Raw genomic sequence first — 23,359 nt, 5'->3', positions numbered from 1 at the left:
CTAATCTTCCTCCAGTCTTATGCATCCAAGAAAGAGGCTTCTCCTCCCTTCTTCCTCTCCATTTTACCCAGTTTATTCTGCCAGATCCTGCTTTTAATACTTTACAAATAAACCATATTTTTGGAATACCTTTAGATTTACAGGAGAGTTGCAATGATAAAACAGAGATTCTCATGTACCCCACACCTAGTTTCTTCTGTTGTTAACATTTTATATTACTGTGATACACTTGTCACAAGTAGTAAACCAATAATAATACATCATTATTAAATAAGGTCCATATTTTATTCAGATTCATTAGTTTTCCTCTCTTCTGTCCCAGGACCTATCCAGGATGTCACATTAACATCTTGTTGTCATGTCTCCTTAGGTTCCTCTGGGCTGTAAAAGTTTCTCAGACATTCCTTGTTTTTGATGACATTGGCAGTTTTTAGGAGTATTGGTCAAGTGTTTTGTAAAGTGTTCTGTAACGGGTTTGTCTGATGTTTTCCTAATGATTAGACTGGGGTCATGTGTCTCTGGGAAGAAGATTCCAGAGGTAAGGTGCTATTCCCATCGTGCCATGTGGAGGGTGCATAGTATCAACATGGCTTATCACTGTGGATGGTGACTTGATCACCTGCCTGAGGTGGTGTTTGACAGGTTTCTCCACTGTAAAATTACTTTTCCTCATTTCCATACTGTCCTCTTTGGAAGGAAGTCACTATGTGCAGCCCACACTTAAGGAGTGAGAAGTTACACTCCACAAACCGTTTGGAATATTAATGCATAGGAGGTTTGTCTCCTCCATGTGTCTCTCTAGTCAATTATTCATTTATGTCAGTATGGAGTCATGGATATTTACTGTATACTTTGAATTATAATCCATTACCCATTCTTTATTTATTGCTCATATTGTTCTAGATTTGGACATTACAAGCTCTTTTGATTGACTCACATGTTCCTATGACCTGCCCTCATCATTGTGTGTTTGTGTGTGTGTGTGTGTTACTTTATTTTCTGGGACAAGATGCCACAGGCTCATCTTGTGTATTTCTTGCCCTTGTCCTAGAATCAGCCATTTCTCCAAGGAGCCTTTGTTCCTTTTATTGAAGAATGGTATTAGAAACCAAAATAGGACCATGGTGTTTTGTTTTGTCCACCTAAAAAACAAAACACAGCAGTGGTGCCTGGGTGGCTCAGTCAGTTAAGCCTCTGACACTTGATTTCAGTTCAGGCGATGATCTCACAGTTGGTGAGATTGAGCCCCAGGTCGGGCTCTGCGCTGACAGTGTAGAGCTTCTTTGGGATTCTCTCCCTCCCTCTCTCTGCCCCTCCCCTGCTCATGCTTTCTCACTGTCTCTGTCTCTAAATAAATAAATAAACATTAAAAAAAACCCCAAACATAGCAAAACACAACAAAACAACAACAGCAACAACTAGCAATGGCAAAGACAAATGCCCTTCCAGAGGAAAGCTTGGATACATTGGGCAACAGGTAGCTCCCCATTCCACATGGGAGAGGCACTGGCAGAATAGGCCCCACATCACACCAAAGGACATTCCTAGTCACTGAGCTCATTTCTATCTTAGGAGCCCTCTAAAATCATATGTGACTCCCATTTAGGAATGTTTTTTTTCCCCCTTTATGTTAGACAATGAGATAGAAATTTCAGAATGCTAACTCAAAGGTATCCCTACTGATGATTTATTCTTTTATCAAGAAGAATTTTTTAAAAGTCGTTTACCACCCACAGTTGCATGAGTTTTTCTTCTTTATTCAAAAGTCCCACTGTTGTTTTAGATGTTGGATGAATTCAGAAAGTTGGCCCTGCAACCACCTGACTTTTTCTAATTTCTTGAATTGCTTTATCTGGGCAGAAATGACAGACAGAGGTAACAACCAGCTATAATTGTATTACTTCATTGGAGGTGGGTTCAATGAACAGATCCTTTTGTAATAAATATTAACACAGCAAGTCATGGTGCTTACATGAACAGTAAACAGTGTCTGGCAACCCAAGTCTTAGCTGCCATCACTTTCTTCACCACCATCACCATCCTCCCCATCCTCTCCGTCCTCCCTGTCCTCACCGTCCTCACCATCGTCACCATCGACACTATCATCATCTTTCTAGGGAAGGATCATGAGGATCTTTGTGTGATTTACTTAAAGACCACAGGCGAAAAAACGACAACCTGCCAAATCTTGCCTTTTCCCCACCAACATCATTATCTGTATGTTGGTTGGAGGGCTTTCAGCCTGTAAAGGAGGATGTAACCAGGCCCTTCCAGAGTCTGCTATCCACAGTCCTTGGGCACTGCCACCACCAGCCTCTCCATCACAAGGCATGCAGGGCAGTATATCATTCCTCGAAAGACTGTCAAAGGGACACTTCGTGCATAATCTGGGAGAACAGGCAGCGTAACTGTAACCCTGTCCCACTTAGTAGGTGAGGGAACCATGCTGAAGTCAGTCACGGCAGGTTTCTGGTCTGCTCCCTCCCACCACTAAGGTTTCTTTCAGATTGTTTTTATAGTATTTAGCAGTGTATTGCTACGTGATGGGCCCTTTAATTTTTCAAATGCTAAATGCAGAATAAGGTGAAGTCTCTGTTGTTAATTGTAGCTTCTGATGAACACAGTGTCTCTCGCAAGAGCCCCAGATGCTGCACCCATACAGCCCCGTGTAGCCAGTGTGCTCACTTTTGACTGGTCTCCTTTTAAGTTCATTTTAATGAACTTAAATTCATGTCCACACATCCCACTGTGCCTTCCACGTTGCTCAGCAGCCACACCCTGTGCCCCCACTTCTCCTACCCTCCTAGTTCATTAACACGCTCTCCTCTGTCCTCACACTCAAGCTTCCAGCCTCACTGAGAAACTAGTAGCCATCAGAAGAGACCTTTTGTAAGCTCCCACCTCCACATCCACCCACCCCAGATCGAGGCCGTTATATTCTGCCTTGCAATAAAATAGATGAAAGGTCCGTGTTTCTCTCTCAGGCCTTGCCATCCCCCTCCCACGCACCCGCCTCCATTCACTAAGTCTCATCCCCTCTCACCTACTCAGAGTCCTGAAGCTAGTAGCTCTGCACGCACGCCCTCGTATCATCCTTTCTTCCCTCTCGACTGGATTATTTCCATCAGTCTTAATACATGTTTCTCCCATCTCAAATACCAAAAACCTTAAAAGATTTTTAAAAACATTTTAATTGTGGTAAAAGACACACAGCATAAAATTTACCCTCATAACCATTTCTTTTTTTTAAAATTTTTAATGTTTATTTATTTTTGAGAGAGAGAGACAGAGACAGAGTGCCAGCGGGGGAGGGGCAGAGAGAGGGGGAGACAGAATCCCCAACAGGCTCCAGACTCTGACAGCTCAGAGCCCGATGTGGGGCTCAAACCCACGAATCGTGAGATCATGACCTGAGCCGAAGTCGGACACTCAACCGACTGAGCCACCCAGGCGCCCCTCATCACAACCATTTCTAAATGTACAGTTCTAGTGTTCAGTGTATTCACATTGTTGTGCATTCAATTTCCAGAACTTCACCTTGCAAAACCAAAACACTGTACCTGCTAAACAACAACTCCCCATTCCCTCCTCCCTCCAGCCCCTCGAAAGCACTATTCTACTTTCTGTTTCAATGCATTGGACTATTCTAGGCATCTTATATAAGTGGAAACATGCAATATTTGTCTTTTGTGACTGGCTTATTTCACTTAGCAAATTTCCTCAAGTCTCATGCATATTGTAGCATGTGCCAAAATTTTCTTCCCTTTCAAGGCTGAATAATATCCCCTTGTGTGGATGTACGACCTGTTGTTTACCCATTCATCTGTCAACGGACATTTATAGTTGCTTCCTCGTGGACTGTTGTGAATAGCGCTGCTATGAGCATGAGTATCAAATACCTCCTGGTTTTCAATTCTTTTGGATATAGACCCAGAAATTGAATTGCTGGGTAATTCTATTTTAAATTTCTTGAGGAACTACTATACTGCTCCATTTTACATTACCACCAAGTGTTCTGATTTCTACACATCCTTGCCACTACTTTTTATCTTTTATTTTCATTTGTTTTTGATAGTAGCTATCCTAATGGATGTGAACCATTTGATCTGACTTTTCTTTCTTGCTACTGCTAATTTTCGGCTCCCCTTTCAGACAGGCCTCCTTGAAAGAGTTGACTTTACCTCCTGATCCCAATGCTTCTCCTCCCATTATTTCTTGAGCTAATTCTAATCAGGTTCTCATCCCACCCACTGTACAACCACCTCTCTTGCTGAGAAGTTGCACATCTAAGGGCCACTTCTAGTCTTCCTTGTCGGATCAGAGCTTTTGACATGACTGATCACCCTCTCCTTTGTGAAACACTTTTTACATTTGGCTCCCACAAGGCCATACTCTCCCAATTGTCTTTCCGCCCCACTGGATGTCTTTCCTGTTTGTTTGTTTGTTTGTTTGTTTTTTAATTTTTTGGGGGGTGCCTGGGTAGCTCAGCTGGTTAAGCATCTGACTTCAGCTCAAGTCATGATCTCGTGGTTCGTGAGTTCAAACCCCGTGTCGGGCTCTGTGCTGACAGCTCAGAGCCTGGAGGCTTCTTTAGATTCTGTGTCTCCCTCTCTCTCTGCCCCTCACCCACTCATTCTCTCTTTCTCTCTCTCAAAATAAGTAAAACATTTAAAAAATTAAAAAATTTTTAACGTTTATGTTCATTTTTTGAGAGACAGAGAGAAAGAGAACATAAGCAGAGGAGGGGCAGAGAGAGAGGGAGACACAGAATCTGAAGCAGGCTCCAGGCTCTGAGCTATCAGCACAGAGCCTGATGCAGGGCTTGAACTCACAGACCATGAGATTATCGTGACCTGAGTTGAAGTTGGCTGCTTAACCAACTGAACCACCCAGGCGCCCCTTTCCTGGTTTGTCTTGCTGGTTCCTCCTCATCTTTCCAAGACTTTTCATATTGCAGTTTTGCAAGGCTCAGTGCTTAGATTTTTCTCTTCTCCATCTATACACTCCTTCCATGTTATTCTCTGATGATCTCACTCATTATCATGGCCTTAAATGTCAACTCTATATTGATGATTCTCAAATTAAATCTCCCTTTAGACTTTCCCCCAGAATTCCATACTCTAGTACATGCACCTGCCTACTTAACATCTCTACTGGCATGTATGCATCATAAACTTGACACGTCCAAAACCAGCCTCTGGTCTTCCCTAGTCTGTCCCCCCATCCCCCAAACCTGTTATTCTATCTACAGCCTTGCTAGCCCAAACCTTGGAGTCATCTTTGACTCCTTTCTCTCTCACACACACCACAGTCAGTGTGTCAGTAAGTCCTGCTGGTTCTACCTTGAAAATCTATGCAGAGTCTGTCTACTTCTCATCTCCTCCACTGCTATTAACCTAATCCAATCTACCGTCATCTCTCATCTACTCTGGATTAGTGGCCTCCCGCTTTTGTCCCTTTTATCTCTCCTCAAAACAGTAGTCAAATTGTTAAAATGTTAGTTTAGATCCTGTAGTTTCTCTGCTTTAAAGAGCTCAGGGTAGTGGCACCTGGATGGCTCAGCCTATTAAGTGTCCGATTCTCGATTTTGGCTCAGGTCATGATCTTGCAGTTGTGAGACTGAGCCCATGTTGGGCTATGCACTGAGCACAGAGCCTGCTTCGGATTCTCTCTCTGCCTCTGCCCCTCCCCAGCTCACGTGCATACATGCTTTCTCTCTGTGTCTCAAAAAATACAATAAAATACAATAAAATGAAATACAATAAAATACAATAAAGCACAATAATAAAATGAAATAAAATAAAATAAAATAAAATAATAAAATAAAAAGGAGCTCAGAGTAAGTCAAAGAACTTACAGTGTCCTGCAAAGCCCTGTGGTTTCACCTTTCCAGTCTCACTATTGCTTCCCTATGTTGCACAAACCCTCCAGGCATGCTTTTGTTTTGGGACCTTTGCACTTGATATTCTCACTCACTGGAATATTCTTCCCATGGACACTGGTATGACTTGCTCCCTCATCTCCCTGGAATCTTTGGGCAATGTCACCCAAGAAGTGCCTTAACCACCCTATTTTAAAACTTCAGTCTAGGGGTGTCTGATTTCCTCAGTTGGTTGGGCATCCAACTCTCGATTTCAGCCCAGGTCACGATCCCATTGTTGTGGGATAAGATCCCACGCTGTCAGCACAGCACAAAGCCTGCCTGGTATTCTTTCTGTCCCTCTCTCTGCCCCTCCCCTACCTGTGCGCACTCTCTCTCTCTCAAAAATAAACATTTAAAAAAATAAATAAGATTTTAATCTAAAGTATAACTCAATTACACTCTATTCCCTTTTTCTCTTTATTTTTACCTCCAGCTATTATCACCTTCTAATATACTATATCATGTACTTTATTCCATTTGTTGTCTATTTACCCCCAACAGAATGTCAGTTCCATGAGGGCAAAGATGTTTGTCTGATTTGTTCCCTGTTGTATCCCTAGTAACTAGAAGAGTGTCTGGCTTGCAATAGACACTCAATACATATTTGTTGAGTGAATACATGAATAAATGTAGAATGAGTGCATAATTAGCAGTAGGAATACTGTTTTTTCAAGACTGTCATTATTATTCTATCCTAAAAGTCCAGGAAGCAAGTTAGGATATGGGTAGGGTCGGCATATATATTTACAACAAAATACACACCCTTGCTACTCAAAGTGTGGTCCGCAGACCAGCAGCATCAGAACTGCCTGGGAAATGCAGAACCTTAGGCCCTACCCCAGACTTCCTGAATCAGAATCCATCCACATTTTAATAGGACCCTCCAGGGGACTGAACCTTAAAGTTGAAAGGCAGTGGAGCAGTGGCCCCCAACCTTAACTATGTATTGGAATCATCTGAGTACATGTTACAACTCCTGATGCCTTGGTCTCACCCCAGAGATTGATTTAATTGGTCTATAGTAGAGAACAGACACAGGTCAGTGGTGAAGAGGTGAAGTGACTGAAATATTCATTATTTTTTTGGTGGAGAGTGAGGATTAGAAGATTTTCTGTCAAATCTTGGTACAGAGAGTGACTTGTTGGCATTGACATAATCAACCAACCAGTCATCTCCATCTTATTTCATAACAGTAAATTTCAATTCCTCATTTGTGATTTCAAATGAGACCTTCAAGGCAGCGGCTTCTCACTACCCGACAATACAGTCATATCCACACTCGGGCCGCCCTTGACAGTCTCCACTGCAGGAAATAAACACTGAGCAGTATGTAAGCCCCTTGGAGGAATGTCTTCTGCTCTCTTTTCCAGCAGGATCGAGTGATCTTTGAGAGTAGAAAGCTTAGCAGAGACTGAGGAGGGATTCAGGGTCAGTCTCGGGGTGGCTGTTGGGAAAGCCCTGACCACAGAATTCTAGGTATTTGCAGGCTGGGAATTCTCTACCCTGCGCCCTGCACTCAGAGAGCTTACACGCTTCAACGGTTCCTACCTCTTGTGTTCCCACACTCACTGCCTGACACAATCATTTCCTGGGTGACTCCAGTATAAGGGTGGGGTGCAGAGCTGACCTCTGAGTGTGACCCCAAACATGAATCTTGAACATGAACTTGAATCTGAACTTCCTTAGCTGCACAGTAAAAAGGCATGGAAACATGATAGAGTAGCAGTGGTTAATTGACATCCACGAAAAATTTGGGGCAAGTGTAGGGAGCATTTCCAGATTTTCCTTGACTAAGTGGTCTCTGTCTTGCAGCTCAAGTCTCGGGTTCTTATGACTCCTTTAGCCCTCTCGCCTCCACGGAGCACACCGGAGCCCGACCTCAGCTCCATCCCTCAGGATGCAGCCACCATACCCAGCTTGGCCGCCCCACAGGCTCTCACAGGTATGTCAGCCGAATGACCTCCAAGGCTGTGATGGTCAGCCAGCCATCTAGCAGTTACTTTGTGAACTGGAGAGCTGCCACTGGGATAGCTCTGATGAAGGATTTAGTGTGTTAGCTGGCAGGCAGGACAACCAGATTTCTCTGAGAATATTAGTTTAAGTGTCTCACAGGTAGGATTACTTGAAACTTGGTTTTCAATGCATCTCAGGTTCAGCTGGTTGCCTTGGGGTGGGACTAGAAAGAGTGGTGTGGTGGCCTGGTGTTTCATTTTCAGAGCCAGGTTTACTTTCCACCGAGAGTGACCCTGCCCACCTTGAAGAGTTTCCATCTCTGTGTTTGTACTTCCAGATCCCCTAAGGACCCTAACCTCTCTTAACCCCACCTGGTGGCTCCAATCCAGTCAGCGTAGAGCTCAGTCCAGTCTTTCTCATGGGGTGTCCATCAACAAAGAGTTCCATCATGAAAGTACCAGCAGCAGGATGGCGTCTCTCTCTCACACACACATAAACTGTCCTCATCACAAGCCATCCCTACTCCTGTCCCACTTAAATCCATTCAATTCCCTCCCATTGCTTTTAGGTAAAAATCAAACTTAATTTGGCTGATGGAACCCTGTGGTTCATTGCTCTCCTTTCAGTCCCTAGAAGTGCTCCCCCCCCCCCACCCCATAAGATTTCAGCATATTGCCTTCCTTCTATCTGGAATGACCTTCCTGCTGGTCACCCTACTCCTCCCTTGTATCTCAGTTCAGGCATATCTTGCTCCAGAAAACCTTCGCTGACTCCTGCCAGGGTCCCCAGGATGGGCCCTCCTAGCACTTCCCTAGTGTCTCTCTCGAAGCCGTGGTCCCACACGGCTTCCTGTGGAGCTCTGAGTAGCTCTGCCTCCCCAGCTGGGCCCAAAGCTCTGGGAAGCCAGGGACTGTGTGAGTCTAGTTCACCATTTTCTCCATAGGGCCCATCTAGCACAGTGCCTGGCATGAAGTTCCCTTATTGATTAGATATCCTTAATCATCTGGGATGAGTTCAAGGGAAGGCAGCCTGGCGGAGCAGAAAGAGCACAGGCCTTGACATCAGAAAGTCTTGAGTCCCTGTTGTACCACTGATTACACTTTGGACTTTAGAACAGCGATCCAACCCTTTAAGCTTTGGTTCCTTCATTAGTAAAGAAGTAATCATACCCCACTCTCAGGCCCATCTTGAGAATCAAACAAGATAAAGTGCCCAAAGTGCCTGGAATAGAGTAGATGCTCAATAAAAACTTTCTTCACCTTTGTTGTTACTGTTTCATCCTTTCCAAATCCTATTGTTGTCCCCTTAATGTCCCTTTTCAACACTGCTTTGCACTAATAGCCCCCAAAGTAAGTTCCTCATATCCTGGGATGAGGGTGGAGACAGCCAAGGAGTTGTTAACATGGGGAAGAAACTATGACACCTACTATTAATATTTACTTAAAATTTTTCTATTTCTTGGTTATGTTTTAAAATGCATGCAATATATTAAAATAGTCAAGAATGTATATAACCTATAAAAAAAAAAAACACTTTTTGGGGCATGTGCTCCAAATTTGTTTACTGATGGGGTATATTACTTTAAAAGTGTGGGGACCATTGGTTGGGCTTCCCTAAACGGGCAGCTGAGTATTTAAAATCTCTGAGATTATAAATAGCACTCTCTTTAAAACTTCACTGAATATATAGTCTTTGGATAAGCAGCCGTGTCTTAATTTTCTGATTCACTGAAGGTTAACAACAACAACAACAAAATTGGCAAACATTACATGTAAGCTTAACAGCTCCTTTGGAGGAGAAGGGAAGATTTTGGTGTGTGCATTTTCAGTATGGAAACACATTTATACACATGGTTCACATGGGTCTCCATTATTGTCTGCAATTCAGATTCGAGTACATCACAGGGGACCAACCTGTCTGTTCCCAACCAAGAGGTTCTCTTGAGAGCAAGCCTCTGGCAGTTGGGAGTGATTGGCTCTTTTCCCCCTTTTCCTTCTTACATTGGGAAGAATCAGTCCCACTTTTGTTCTTCTCAGCTTTTCCCAAGGTGAGGGCCAAGGTGGCATGGCTGAGGCATCTTCCGTGCACACAGGAGCAGCCGCCTGGCCTGATCCCCCTGATGCTGAGGGCTTCATGGCTCTGTTTCCACAGTCTGCCTCTACATCAACAAGCAAGCCAACGCAGGGCCATACCTGGAGAGGAGGAAGGTGCAGCAGCTCCCTGAGCACTTCGGGCCTGAGAGGCCGTCGGCAGTCTTGCAGCAGGCCGTGCAAGCGTGCATTGACTGTGCCCACCAGCAGAAGCTTGTCTTCTCCCTGGTCAAACAAGGCTATGGTGGTGAGATGGTATCAGGTAAGGCCCGGGGGCACATTGTATGAGAAAGGACGTTGGTGTCTCTCTGAAGATGGAAGAGGTCATATTCAGGCTTGGGGGACAGTGGCTGTGGCCAGGGTCTATCTTCCATCCACTGGGCTCCAGGGGCCTTAGGTTAGCTTGTGTGCTGACGGCCTCTCTCTGGGCTTGAGGAGAAGATGCTTCCAGACTTCAGTAAGAATCCTCACCTTTAACTTTTCTCTCACCCACCCCCCGCTTCCAGCTCATCGGTAAATCCTATTGCTCTAGCTTCAAAATATATCCAGAAGCCAGCCATGGTTCACCACTTACAGCAGCTACTCTTGTTCTTTAAAAATCGAAGCCATAGCGTGCCCCTCCTCTGCTTTGCACCCTCAATGGCTTTCATGTCACTCCAAGAAAAAGCCCATGTCCTTATGACGACCCAGAGACCCTACGTGAACTGGTCCTGGCTACCTCTTTGATCTCCCGGTCACTTCTCTTGCGTCCTCACTCTGCTGCAGCCTTGCTGGCCTCCTTGCTGTTCCCCCTGTTATCCTCCAACCATGCTCCTGCCTCAGGGTCTTTGCACCTGCTGTTCTTTCTGGAATGTTCTTACCCCAGCTGTCCATGCTTGACTTGCTCCTGGACTTCCTTCAGGGTTCTACTCAAATACTGCCTTATCCAGGAGACCTTTTCTGAACACTTGGTCTAAAATATCAGCCCATGTCACTATCTATTCTTCCTTGCTCTGCCTCATTCCTTCTTCATGGTACATATCACCATGCAGGGCAGTGGGGAAGCTCATGGTCTCAAGCCCCTCTTATAGGGTGAGTTGTTTTTTGTAAAAGCCCTTCAGGGTCAATCCCTTTTCCCATTGTTACCACCATCCTCCAGGTTCATCCCTGCCCCAACAGCTTCCAGAGGGAGTGGCAGTTGTCACCTAAGGTGAGAGGCAGAGTTGGGAGTGCTGCCCTCTTCATATGTTTGGCTGTAGAGGCTCTTTCTGCCTTACCCAAGTCTCTAAACAATCATTATTACCACCTGCCCTTAAGCCTCAGAGCACCACCCCTTTGCAAATGTCTTGACTCCAAGGGTACAGCATGGTGTCTTCTTTGGCCCAGCCTCAAGGCCATGTCCTCTGTATCACCAGGGAATAGGTAAAGACTCTCCAGCAACTGGGTGGTGCAGATGACCCTGCTGGCCAAGAGTAGGTCAGGGGAGAGGGGCATCTAATATCGCTGTGTCAGGAAGAACCCAAGCAGGGACATTTTATTTAACTTGAGATCCCCAGGGCTTGGAGGTGAGGAGGTTGTCTAACCAGTTTCCCCAGCTGTGATTGGTTCTGCCCACCTTCTGGAGCTCCCTCTGGGCAGGAAGGGGGGTCTGACTTGCTGGTAACTGACTAAAATAGAACTTGGCAAAGTCCAGTGCATGTGGCTGACCCAGAGTGACTTTTAAGAAACTTTGGCAGAGGCAAGCAGAGACAAGAGGAAGAAGTACTGCATCAAGAGAGGGTAGGAGGAGAGTCTTATTGTCAGCCTTCTGAGATCCCACTGGCCATTGTGGTATTTTTCTGAGAGCCAGGTTCTCAAACCTGGGCTCCCTCTGAGGTTTAGAGCCTTGTCCTTTTCTTTGCTGAATACCAGGACTCAAGACACAGACACAGTGCTAAGAGAAAATTCTTCCTGTACTGTGTGCCCACCCTCTTCAGCGAATTCCATCCCACTGAGTTTTTCATGGCCCCTCCCCCTAAGCTGGGAGAACTTAGCCCATTTTCCCTGCTCTCCTGCTCAGCCCTTCTGTGGCCTCAGGGGCCTTGGCACTGGGGAGCAGGTTCTGCAGTGCCTGGCACAACACAAGCCCGGGAAGAGCCCTGCCAACTTTCCCTTGGCTGAGGGATTCCCAGGAAGTCCAGAGCTGAGCACTCAGTCTTGGTGTCTTGGAGAATGCAGTAGCACCAGGGACTCTTCATGCTGCCTCCTTGAGGTGCCAGAGCAGCAAGGGGGTCCTTCATGTTACTGAGGGCAAATATGGAAGCTCAGCAAGCTGTGAGAGGAGCCCAAGGATAAATAGACTCTCCCACTTTCCACCTCACCCTTAGGGCACTGCTTTCTAAACATTCCCATGGCACAACACAGAAAATGGTGACATTGATGCTGGCACATTGGGCTGAAGGAACCAGACTGCCATGGGCGGGCCTTGGGCCAGCTCAAGGGCTAAGGGAGCAGTATTGCATGCCCTGCCCGAGCCATGCTATCCCAGAGGGGTAGGCCTCATGGTCTCATAAATGCCATGACTGCTTCGATGAGGTGGTCCTTCCAGGCACCTCTGGGAATGTATGCACCTTGATTTTTGGATTAGGCCTGATGACTCAGACTCTCCTGCTATGGGTTCAGTTTCCATCACACTTACTCTTCTGAAATATTGGAGGCAAACAGTGACACTCACACTAAGGGGGAATTTCCAGAGTGTCTGAGTTGCCGGGGTGAACCCCTTCGTGGGCCTGTTGGTAGTGCTTTGCCAGCTCTCCCAAGCAGAGTCACTTGGAGTATTAACATGACAGTCAAGGGCCACCTAGAGGCCACATGAGTTGGAAAAACTGCTCTTCACCCTCTTCTCAGTCTCCTTATCTGTAACTTGGGATAATAACCTCTTGTCTACTGTCCTCATAGGATAGAATGATGGATACGAATGTTCTTGTCAAACTATAAAGAGCTTATACACACAAAAAATGGATTCTTTTGGCTTCTAATTAAAATGTTTTGTTTCGTGTTAGTTCTGAAATCAAAACTACCTCTGGTTTTGTCCCTGCCCAGCCCCTGTTATGTGCCAGTCTTTGGGAGATAAAATGTAAAAAACCTCTTGGTGTTAACAATGAATGGCGGAGACATGGGTGGGGGCAGTATGTCCTCCTAGGGTCTCCTTCTGTGTTCCTCACACTGGAGCTGGTATGCAAGCTTCATGGGGCAAGAGAGGGCTGTGAGGACGATTACAGTCAGGGGTATGCTGGAAGAAACATGTTTCTTCTAAATTCTGGTAACCCTGTAGAAATTGAATGTGGTCTAGAATCATTATGGAGAGATTATTCTTCTTTTTAAAGAGTCCTCCCCGAGAAAGGTAGAAAGAACCCTAAACTCTGTGATGCTGGATTAGAGCTAAAGACCTCAGCATGAACTCAGGTTTATTTGGATCTATCTATCTATCTAGATCTAGACCTATCTATCAACGAGCATATCCAGTGCCCAAATCTTAGTTTCTAAATATCACTCTTCAATAACAAGGAACCAAGGATGTTGGAGAAATGGCTGAAATTAGGGCAGGGGCAGGGAAAATGCAAGATGAAACTGAAGCATATTAAAGTATCAGTAACCAAAGAGTTGCTAAAAAAAAAAAAAAATGAGGGCATGTCATAGGGACACAGGACACTAAAAGTCCCAAAGACAAAATTTAAGCAACAAAATAAATAACATAATATTGGATAACCCACAGTACAAAATAAATACATTAAGTCTATACTGATATTAGTAAATGATTGAATAAATGAAGGAATGAAGGAATAAATGGAGGACAACGGACGGTTCTTTCTTTCAGAAGAATTCCAAATAATACAGAGACTCTCCCCTCTTTGAGAGGTAGAGCTTAATCCTTCTACCACCCTTGAGTGTGGGCAGGAACTTGTGACTTGTTTCCAAGGAATGGAATATGGAAAATACAGTAGAGAAATGCAGCAAACGCTATCTGGCCAAGTGATAAAAGCTGACATCCCAGTGATGTCGTGGGAACATCATGTACCCTTGATCTGATAACAGGAGAGGGACACTTCACTTCTTCTCCAAAAACCTTAACCCCAGTCACATCATGAAAAAAAAAATCAGACAAACCCAAATTGAGGGACATTTTACAAAATATCTGACTGGTACTCTTCAAGACTGTCAAGGTTATGCAAAACAAGGTAAGTCTGAGAACAAGTCACAAACCAGAGGAGACTAAGGAGACGTGACAACTAAACCCAGCATGGTCTCCTGGATGAGGTCCTGGAACAGACGCAGGACATGAAGTGAAAACGCAGGTGAAATCTGAATAAAGCTTAGTTAAAAACAGAACACAACTGAAAAAACAAAAACCTCCTTCCAGGGACTTGTGGCTTTCTCATGCCCCGCTCTGAGTTGCTGTCTCTGTGGCATTTCAGTGTCGGCATCCTTCGATGGGAAACAGCACCTGCGGAGCCTGCCTGTGGTGAATAGCATCGGGTACGTCCTCCGTTTCCTCGCCAAGCTGTGCCGAAGCCTTCTGTGTGATGACCTCTTCAGCCACCAGCCCTTCCCCAGGGGCTCCAGTGGCTCTGAGGAAACCCAGGAGAAGAAGGAAGGCAGAATGGAGTCAGGTAGGCTTTGTCCTTCTGTGTTTCCTGTGCCTGCAGGTGGTCCCAGGTGTCCCTGCCCTCCCACGAGCTCCTGGGAGCTTTCTTGCTGGAGGCCCACAGGCGGCCTCTCTGCCAACCGTCCATCCCAGGGAGCAGTCAGGAATGGCCAAGACGGAAGGTACCTCGACAGTCCTCACCCAGGTTGCAGTGGGAAGAGATCACTCTAGCTACTGAGAGCTGATGCTATAGCGTTTAGGCTTATGTTATTAGAATCTGGATGAGACCACATCACATATAATGAGTGATTTTCTTCACTCTCTTCTAATTAAGACTCTTGGGCACTTATGCATCATTGTTGAGTAGTTGAAAGACTATCACAGTAAGGAACTAATAAATCCTGAAGAAACTAGGGATAAGGAAACAGATTACGTTGGTCTTGCTTGGGGGCCTCAGATACCCACCCATGTCAATAAACAGAGTGTCTATTACTGCAGGGATTTGACCAGGCCACGAATCAAATATGTTTTTCACTAAGAGTCAGAGTCTCTCTCTCGTCACAGGATGGAAAGTGAGCCAGGGGCTGAGTGCCTTTTGTTGCAGAGTAGCTCAGCATAGGAAAGCTAGTGGGAAGGTCACCAAGGGCACACAGGGGCCACACTGCCAAAGCTGTCACAACATTGTCTGCTCAAGATACCCATAGAAGGTTTTCCTTCTCTGCTTAGCAGCCCTGAGTTATGGATTTGCAGAAAGTTAAACATGACTCTAGGTTCTGGATTCTAGGTTCCCAAGGATTAGCAGAAATGTTGCCTTTTTTCTTTCTCAGGAAGCGGTATTGTTGATATATAAAGAACACATAGTCAGTGAAACTGGAATCTAGTCATTATGTCATTCTATAAACATTTGCTGAACCTTCTTATGCTCCAACAACCATGGGAGACCTTGTCTTGTGATAAGGCAAATACACAAGGTTCAGGAAGTTTTTGAAGTATTGAGGTATTGAGTGACCAGTATTTGTAATGAAAAGTGAATACATTTGCAGGTATGTGTTCACAGGTAGGCTTAGATGCTTAAAAAAAAAAAGATGCTTATAATAAGAGTGGCTATATGGTAAGCCTAAGAGGACAGCAGGGAAGGATAAACTTAGATTCTTAGCATATATTTTTTTTCAGATACTGTCAAGAACCTTGTTTACAATTTTACATTAATGTCTCTAAGATCTGGGATCAGTAAGAAATTTGGCCTTTACAAATAAAGGTATCTAATTAAATATAGTCTATGTTAGCAGGTACTATATACACTTGTTGTTTTTTGGTTTTGCTTTGTTTGTTTGTGATGTCTCTATGTGGGCAAGCTTGGGAAAATGTTTTCTTCTTTCTGGGCCTCCATTTCCTAAAGGAAGTATTGCTCGTGCACAATGCTCCTTCTAGTTCTTACAGTGTGAATCTGGCCTCTCCTGTCAGCCTTAGCTGACTCAGGAACATATCCTAAAGCTAATGTATCTTCTAGTGAACCTTGCAAAGAGAATAGCAGAATGGTCTGATTTCACTTTGCAAACCCCTTGAATCACTGTTACATTGAACAATCAATGACCCATAGGATATAATTATAAAGCCACATAATTCGTGTCTCCCATTCTCCTTTAAATGTATCCTGTGGGACCACTTCTTTCCCGTCCATGGATGAAATTTTGGACAAATCTTATGACTTTTCTTGCTCCTTTCAGGTAGCAAAGCATTCTCTAGTCAACAATTAGTATATCTAGGTCAGAGTAAGAACAAAATTTAAATTTCACTCAAAGATATAACTATTTCCCATTCCCAGTTCAGATCTGCTTCAGGCCAGTTGGCTTCTCTCCACCTCACACTTAACCTTGTGTTTTTGCCCCCTCCTATATTTAGGTAATAATGATTTTGAATCCTTCATGACCAGAGTAGGGGACAGAAGTGAGGTAAGGGGTAGGAGAGTTTTTACTTGACTAATCCTGTAGTGAGTTGGCATCATACACCCTAATTTGCAGGTGTTTGAAGCTGATTCTTCATCCTGTGGGCTCTTACATGGGCATGTTGGTGATCCTACCATCTCTCACTTGCACTTTCCATGACATGAACAAATAAATACAACTCTTCTCTGGCTGGTCACTTATAATTCCTTCCACACCCCCAAATCTATAGGAAACACATCTCTAGCTTCTTTCTGCAGAGGCCCTGTTGTGCCACCACACAGTCCTGCAGTCCTAAGATGATCTGACTTTAGATCTCTCTTCTGATGGCCCACATATGGTCCTGACAAACACTACACATGATCCTTTACCCAGACAAACTGGGCAGGCTGAACCCTGCAGGCACCTCTGCTTTGTCCTCTGATCAACGTAGCCAGACTTTTGGATTTCCCATGGGAATCAAACAATAATCCATTGTGTCTCTCAACTCCAGGGACAGATATCAAGCTATTCACATGGCCACATTGAAGCCCTTGGGAGCACACTGGACAGTTGTCTCCATAATTCATCTTCTAGTCAACCTGTTTCTCAACCTCTATATTTCTTTTGCAGACGTGATGTAGGTGGTCATCTGTAGGTACAAAGCTGGCTTTCCACCTTTTATTTTTTTTTCAAGATCTGTACACTTCACACTACTTTGGGGTATCTGTTGTCTTACAGCCTCAGCCCAGACTGAAACTAAAATGGTTTCATTTTAACATCCTGTCCGAGGAGCCCCCTTCTAGCCTTCCTTAAGTAATTATTGAGGAAACTCTTGCCTTGGTTTCTACCATATTCTCTCCCCTTCCAAGCTCACCATACTGGAGGACGGTTTAGTCTTTTCCCTGGAGCAGTGTAGCTACAGTTATTTCTCCCTGAAAGCTCCTTTTCTTCCTAGCTGGCCTGGCTTTGGAAGTAATAACTTGAATTGTCTTCATGAGCCTTTCCCTAGAGCATGCTGATTTGAAAAATGAATGGCTCCCAAATCAACCAACCTTGTGGAAGTTGTTTCTCATGCCCTAGGTGTTGCAAAACCAAGTGCAGTGTGCTTCATGTGTCTGGGAGTCTCAAGGAAAGTGGAAGAAGCAGCCACGTCATAGTATACTCTAAGCAGCCCCCTTGCCACATGTCTTTTCCACCAGTCTGCCGTGGAACCTAAAATGACACCATTAGAGAGTTTGCCTTTAGATTAAGACATTGCCTCTTTAGGATTGTCCTTTCAAATTTCCCTAAAAGGGTAACATATCAAGTTATTATTGCTTCAGATGAGGAACTGGCTTATACTCACTTTCCCACTTTTGTGGCAAGAGGGGCACGTGTGAGAAGGAAAGGACGGAAGTCTTTGTTGACTTTAGGTTCCATATCCATCTGGGGGACCAACATCATTCCAAAACAATATTGCAATCTTGAGCTCATTTGAACCAGGTTGTTCTCCACCCCGATGTTGTTCAATTAAAGCGATGGTCTATCAGGCTTGGTGCCACACACTTGTCCACACTCAGAGCATTTCCAGAAGACACTTGATGAGACAATAAGAAAATGCAAAGCTGTGACACGTAAGAAACTATCAAAGAAACAAAGTTTGTGCCCCCCCCCCCAAAAAAGGATGATTTGGAGGAAGACATGATTTTCTGTTCCAGTATACAGCAGCAGGTCATGTGGGTTTGTTCTCTGTGGTTCTGGTGATAGATTTAATTAAACCTAAGGTCTTGCCTCTCAAACTCTGGTCAGAAGCATCCTCATCACCTGAGAAAGGCAAGAGCTCAGAGGCCCTCCCACACTCTTTAACAACAGATCCCGGGTGGCTTGAAGACACATTAAAGTCTGGGAAGTGTGGATTTAAGGAATACTCTCCCAGGTAGACAACTTGGCAGCTGAAGAGCCAGGTAGAACTCTCACAAGATAGCTCCTTTAGGAGTCAGGTGGGGTTGATATTCGTAGGGAACTTTGAAAAGTCATAGAAGTAGAAGGGACTGCTTGAGCGGTAGTGATCTCCCCGTTATTGGTGACAAGTGCAGATGCCCACTTATTAGGCCATTAGGGGTAACTCTGGCAACCCAGAGAAGTAGGAGCAAGATGTCACAGCTGGAGGTGGCAGAGGCTAGCTCTGGGCAGCATGAGGTCAAGGTGCCCCAGGAGTCCCAGTGAGGGTCCTCCGCCCCCCCGCCGAGGTGGATCCCAAGGCAGAGGGGTTCATGTTAGAACAGAGAGAGGGCATCTTTCAAATCTCTTCCTCAGGCCTTTGGAATATAAACTTTCTTCTGTGATCTTTCTTCTGTGTCTGGGGCAAACCAGACTTCAGACCTCCTCAGCTGCCTGAATCCAGGCCAGAAGGTAGAGTTCTTGGCTGGAAATCAGGAACATCAGTCATTTCCCTTCAATTCTATTAATCGACAGCCAAATGTGGTGTGCATTTTAGGAAGACCAGCTCACTGGTGCTTTGCAAGAATGGAGGCAGAAACATGGATTTGATAACATTTGCGGTTCTGTCAGAAGTCATGTGATGATCACAGGGAAATTTACTGTACCTTCGAATGTTGAAAAGAAAAGGTCTCAATTATAAATAAACTCAAGCCAGTGTTTTCCAAACTTGAATGTGCTCCCGAACCACCTGGCATCTTGTTAAAATGCAGATTCTGGCCTCAGCAGGACTGGCGTGGGGCCTGGGAGTCCGCATATCTAACAGGTGCCGGGTATTGGGGCTGCTGCTGGCTGGGGACCACACTCTGAGTGATAAAGTGTGGGCTGGCAGAGTTCTGCTCACCTAGGGAAATTTAGTTCAGGTTTGCAGTAAAATGAGTCTATGTGCACTAGGACACTATGTAAGTGTTGTCACTGAGGATGATCCCATGTCCTGTGGAGGTGTCCATGGGGTGGAGAGGAGATGGGGGGAGGGCAGAGTGGTTAGGTGAGGTGGTAGGTGTGCAGTCTGGGTGAGAAAGAGGAGGTTTGCTGCACTGGTGAGAAGGTTGAAAGAAAGCAAAGAATGACGACAGCAAATTCCTCAGTGTGGCCTGGCCATCTTCTGCAGCAGGGTCCCTGTTGCCCTTTAAGCTTCTCCGAATCCCAGAAGATGTCCGTCTGTTCTCCCCGACTCTTGTTTATACATCCTCAATGACACGTAATGCTGCCCCATACTGCAAGAATCTGGGTCCAGATCTCATCTCCCTGCCGGGTAGCCTTGGGGGCGGGCCGCGTAGTACCCGGCGGAGCCCGACGTGTAACGGGTCTGCAGCAAATATTTACTGACTTAAATTCTATGCAACGCAACAGAACAAATTGCTCACCAAGGGTTGGGGAGATCTCTGGAAACCGCAAATGCGATAACTGAACTCTCCTGCAAGATCTAATTTAGTGATTGGTTTCCTGCCTTTTGAAGTTTTAACATGATGGGAACAAACTGTTTACTTTTGGTTGAGTAGCTTTTTTGATACACAGATGGTAGGGGGTAGGAGAGGAGGAAGGACATTTGTTCTCGAAGCGTAATGTTTTCTTCCTTGGCTGGTGGTCTTTGAGCCAGGCACCAGAAAACTACTGGAATGACAGACCTTCCCAATGTGCTCCGTTATGGTTGAACCTATGTACCCAGCCTTTAGAAATCAAATCTGCTTCCTTGTTGAAGTACAAATTCATCTAATATGATCTACAGAAAATGAGTATACAGGGAATAACTATCTTTCCAAAAGATTGTTTATTTCTAGAAGGAAATAGAGTTTATCAAGTGGCATGAATTCCATTACATGGAAACATCCATTTAGGCAGTCAGCAAACATTTAGTGAGCTTCCCCAATGGTGATGCACCGAGGCCCACAGAGTCAGGCCAATTGTTCAGAGCCACACAGAAAGGCAGCAGTGGGGAGGGAATGGAGCCCAGGTTTTCTTTTCCCTGTCCCTTTGCTTTTCTCTCAAGCCAGTTGTCAGTAGGGCCCTATTACCCAACACTTGCCGGTAGGGTGTACGTCCTGTTTCTTGACTCAGACGGCTGATGGCACAAAATGGATGTTCACAAGTGGCTTGTGGTACACCTGTGTCATTTTGTCTACCAAAGATATAAAAGAACAAAACAAACCCCAACCCCTATTTAACAAAATCTAGGCAGAAGCTGTACTCCAAGAAGATCAATTCTCTTTTCTCCTTCTGGATTTCCTGTCTTGGCCCCAAGGAGTGTTTCATCCTTGTCCTTGTGCTCTGGGTACACCCTTGCTAGGTGACATCCCCAGGACAGGCAGAGCCCATCATTCCAGACTCTGGGAGAGCTCTTTCATTTCACAAAACCCACACACAGTGGTCTGTTCCACCACACATTTGGCATCGTTTGACCTGGTATTTTAAATAATATGTGGAATGGTGGAGAAAAAAAAAAAAAGAAGGAAGAAGTGTTACTCCAGATCCCCCTGCAGCCGCTTGTCTCCCAGTGTAGGCCAGTGACTGGAATATCTCAGAGCTGTGCTCACCCTGCTACAGCCAGGGATCGTGTGAACAAAATGAGCTGTCCTGTTCTCAAGCCAAGTGTTGGAAAGAGGGTCATTTGGGAGGAGAACAAAGGATCAGTATCAAGCTCATGTGTTAAGAATCCTCTGAGAAAGTTTTGATGGAAAGGGTAAAAGAGGAATGTCCCTAAGGTCTACGGCAAATACAAAGGCCTTTCCTGTATTTTCAGATGGACAGGTCTGGGAGAAGCCCAGCCACAGCTCCTACAGCATGAAAGGGGGAACATTTGCCAGAGTGGGATTCCTAACTTTAGTTCTGCCCCTGGGTATAATATGAGTTCATGTAGGAAAAGTTATTTATTGTGTTTCTAGTTATATCATTCATTAATTTATAATATCTGTACATATTTTAAAGCATTTACTTAGGGGCGCTGGGTTGGCTCAGTTGGTAGAGTGTGTGACTCTTGATCTCAGGGTTGTAAGTTCAAGCCCCATGTTGGGTGTAGAGATTACTTAAAAAAATAAAATCTCAAACACAAACAAACAAACAGACAACAACAAACATTGAACTAAAAGGGAAAAATACAACCTCTCGAGAAAGGCCTGGGTTTTGTAGAATTTAAAATAGATTTTTTTCAATGTTCAGTGATTTAGTGACTCTCTTTGCATTGCAAGGCTTAGGTTCTCTTCTGAGACCTGTAGATACTGAGGAAGCACAAGATAAGTATTCAATACTTATTGTTAAATGAATGAGTGTTCCAATTAAGTTGTTATATAAAGGTAAACTTTATGAACTCTCTCCTATTAGTGGGTAGTTTCTGGGTCTCATACACAAGCAATACAAACCCTTTGCTAAAAAAATCCCATAAACTTCCTTGCAGAGAATTGAATAGGTATTCTATAGCAGATACATCCTAGCTGCTACTGAATTAATAATTATAATTTCCAACCTGGATATGCAGAGTCAAGGGAAATGAAACAAATGGCCTTTTCTCATGTGTATTAGTTATCTATTGCTAGTGACAAATTACCCCCAAAAGTTAGTGGCTTCAAATAACATTTATTATCTCAGTTTCTGTGAGTCAGCAGTTCAGGGGCAGCTTAACTGGGTCCCCTGGCTCTGGGTCTCATACCGGCCTACATCCCGAACTAGGAAAGGATCCACTTCCTAGCTTATTCGTGTGGCTGTTGGCAGGATTCAGTTTCCTATGAGTTGTTGGTTTCTTGCCATATAGGCCTCTCCACAGAGCATCTCACAACATGGCAGCTTGCTTTATACCAGCATGAGGAATGCAAAGTATCATGAGCCCTCCTAAAAGTCAGGATATACATTTAGAACCAAAGCTTCGGAGATGTCCTCTATTCTGGTGACTCCAACGTTTTCCTGATTGAGGACCCCTTTTAATTTCCTTGAAGTTCTAGAAAGACCAGAAAGTGTGTGGCTGTTGAGGAAAAAGAACATGACTGTGGAAGGTGTCCCCCTCTCATCACCCTCCCTCACCTCTTAGGAGTTCCCACAAGAACTTCGGGTAGAGGCAGGGCAAATGTGCAAGACCATATAGAGAGTGATTATAGAACCTGCTTTCCTCTTAAGACTGGAAGAGCATTCATTATCCCAAATGGCTAGCGTTGGGCAAAATTGCCTTTGGGCAAAATTTCCACAGGAGGAAATCAACCCAGAGGCTTAGCACAAAGTCTTAGGCAAACCAGAAACATTTGAGAGGACTACAGTTCAGGTGTCAGGCATTAAAATTATGGTTGGTTTCTGTGCATCTCATTAGGGGAGAAAAAATATAAATGTGCTTAAATGGACCAGAGGGGAGTCATAAGGTTGATTCTGAGGGCTGAGTGATCTGAACTTAGAGGCAAGCTTAAAGGGAAAAATCTATACTGGCCAGAGCCCAAGTTAATGGAAAATTTAATTGAAGCGAATGAAATGCTAAGCCTCGTAGGTGGTGTGGCCTGGTGCCCTTTGAACCGGGAAGGCTGGGACAGGAGGCCACAGAGGGCCCTGAGGGAAAACGTGATGAGCTTATCTGAGCAAGAACAAGGGCGGGACTGAGGCTGAGAAAAGAAAGTCTGCAAACCTCCACTCGAGCCTCAGAGAAAGGCAGCCCGAGGGCAGAGAGGAAATCTGCTGGTTTCTGCCACCACCTAGAAGTCCTTAGAAGTCCTCTCTGCCTCCCGGAGCAGTGCTGGGTGCCCGTGGTGCTGGAGAGGAGTGAGGCTGAGGCTGCCTGGTGGCAGACACCGTCAGCACCTGAGGTAGGAAACAATGGCCCCCTGTTGGGGCTCTCAGCAGGGTGCAGCTCTGCTGGGGACCTGCTACTGTTTCCGGGGGTCTTCTCCCTTTTGCCCCCTTCCTCTTTCGGCTTCTC

At 45.0% G+C, this 23,359-nt stretch overlaps 1 protein-coding gene across 8 annotated transcripts in view; it reads left to right on the top strand.

The window, feature by feature from the left end:
- The window catches only part of SCML4 (Scm polycomb group protein like 4), a 114,559-nt gene that overhangs the window by 68,169 nt on the left and 23,031 nt on the right, over positions 1–23,359 (top strand). For 7 of the 8 annotated variants that reach the window (XM_042939488.1, XM_042939493.1, XM_042939489.1 and 4 more), the window contains 3 exons: positions 7,736–7,865; positions 10,028–10,228; positions 14,400–14,594. In XM_042939488.1, the coding sequence (XP_042795422.1) occupies positions 7,736–7,865; positions 10,028–10,228; positions 14,400–14,594 (526 nt within the window). Of the gene's footprint in view, positions 1–7,735; positions 7,866–10,027; positions 10,229–14,399; positions 14,595–21,512; positions 23,247–23,359 lie in introns of those variants that run through there. The other variant, XM_042939495.1, reaches the window with a different exon arrangement.

This window comes from Panthera leo, chromosome B2 (assembly GCF_018350215.1).
Source record: "Panthera leo isolate Ple1 chromosome B2, P.leo_Ple1_pat1.1, whole genome shotgun sequence".
NCBI classification, from domain to species: domain Eukaryota; kingdom Metazoa; phylum Chordata; class Mammalia; order Carnivora; family Felidae; genus Panthera; species Panthera leo.
The sequence above is the reverse complement of the archived record's forward strand: the minus strand, read 5'-3'. Positions and strand labels throughout refer to the sequence as shown.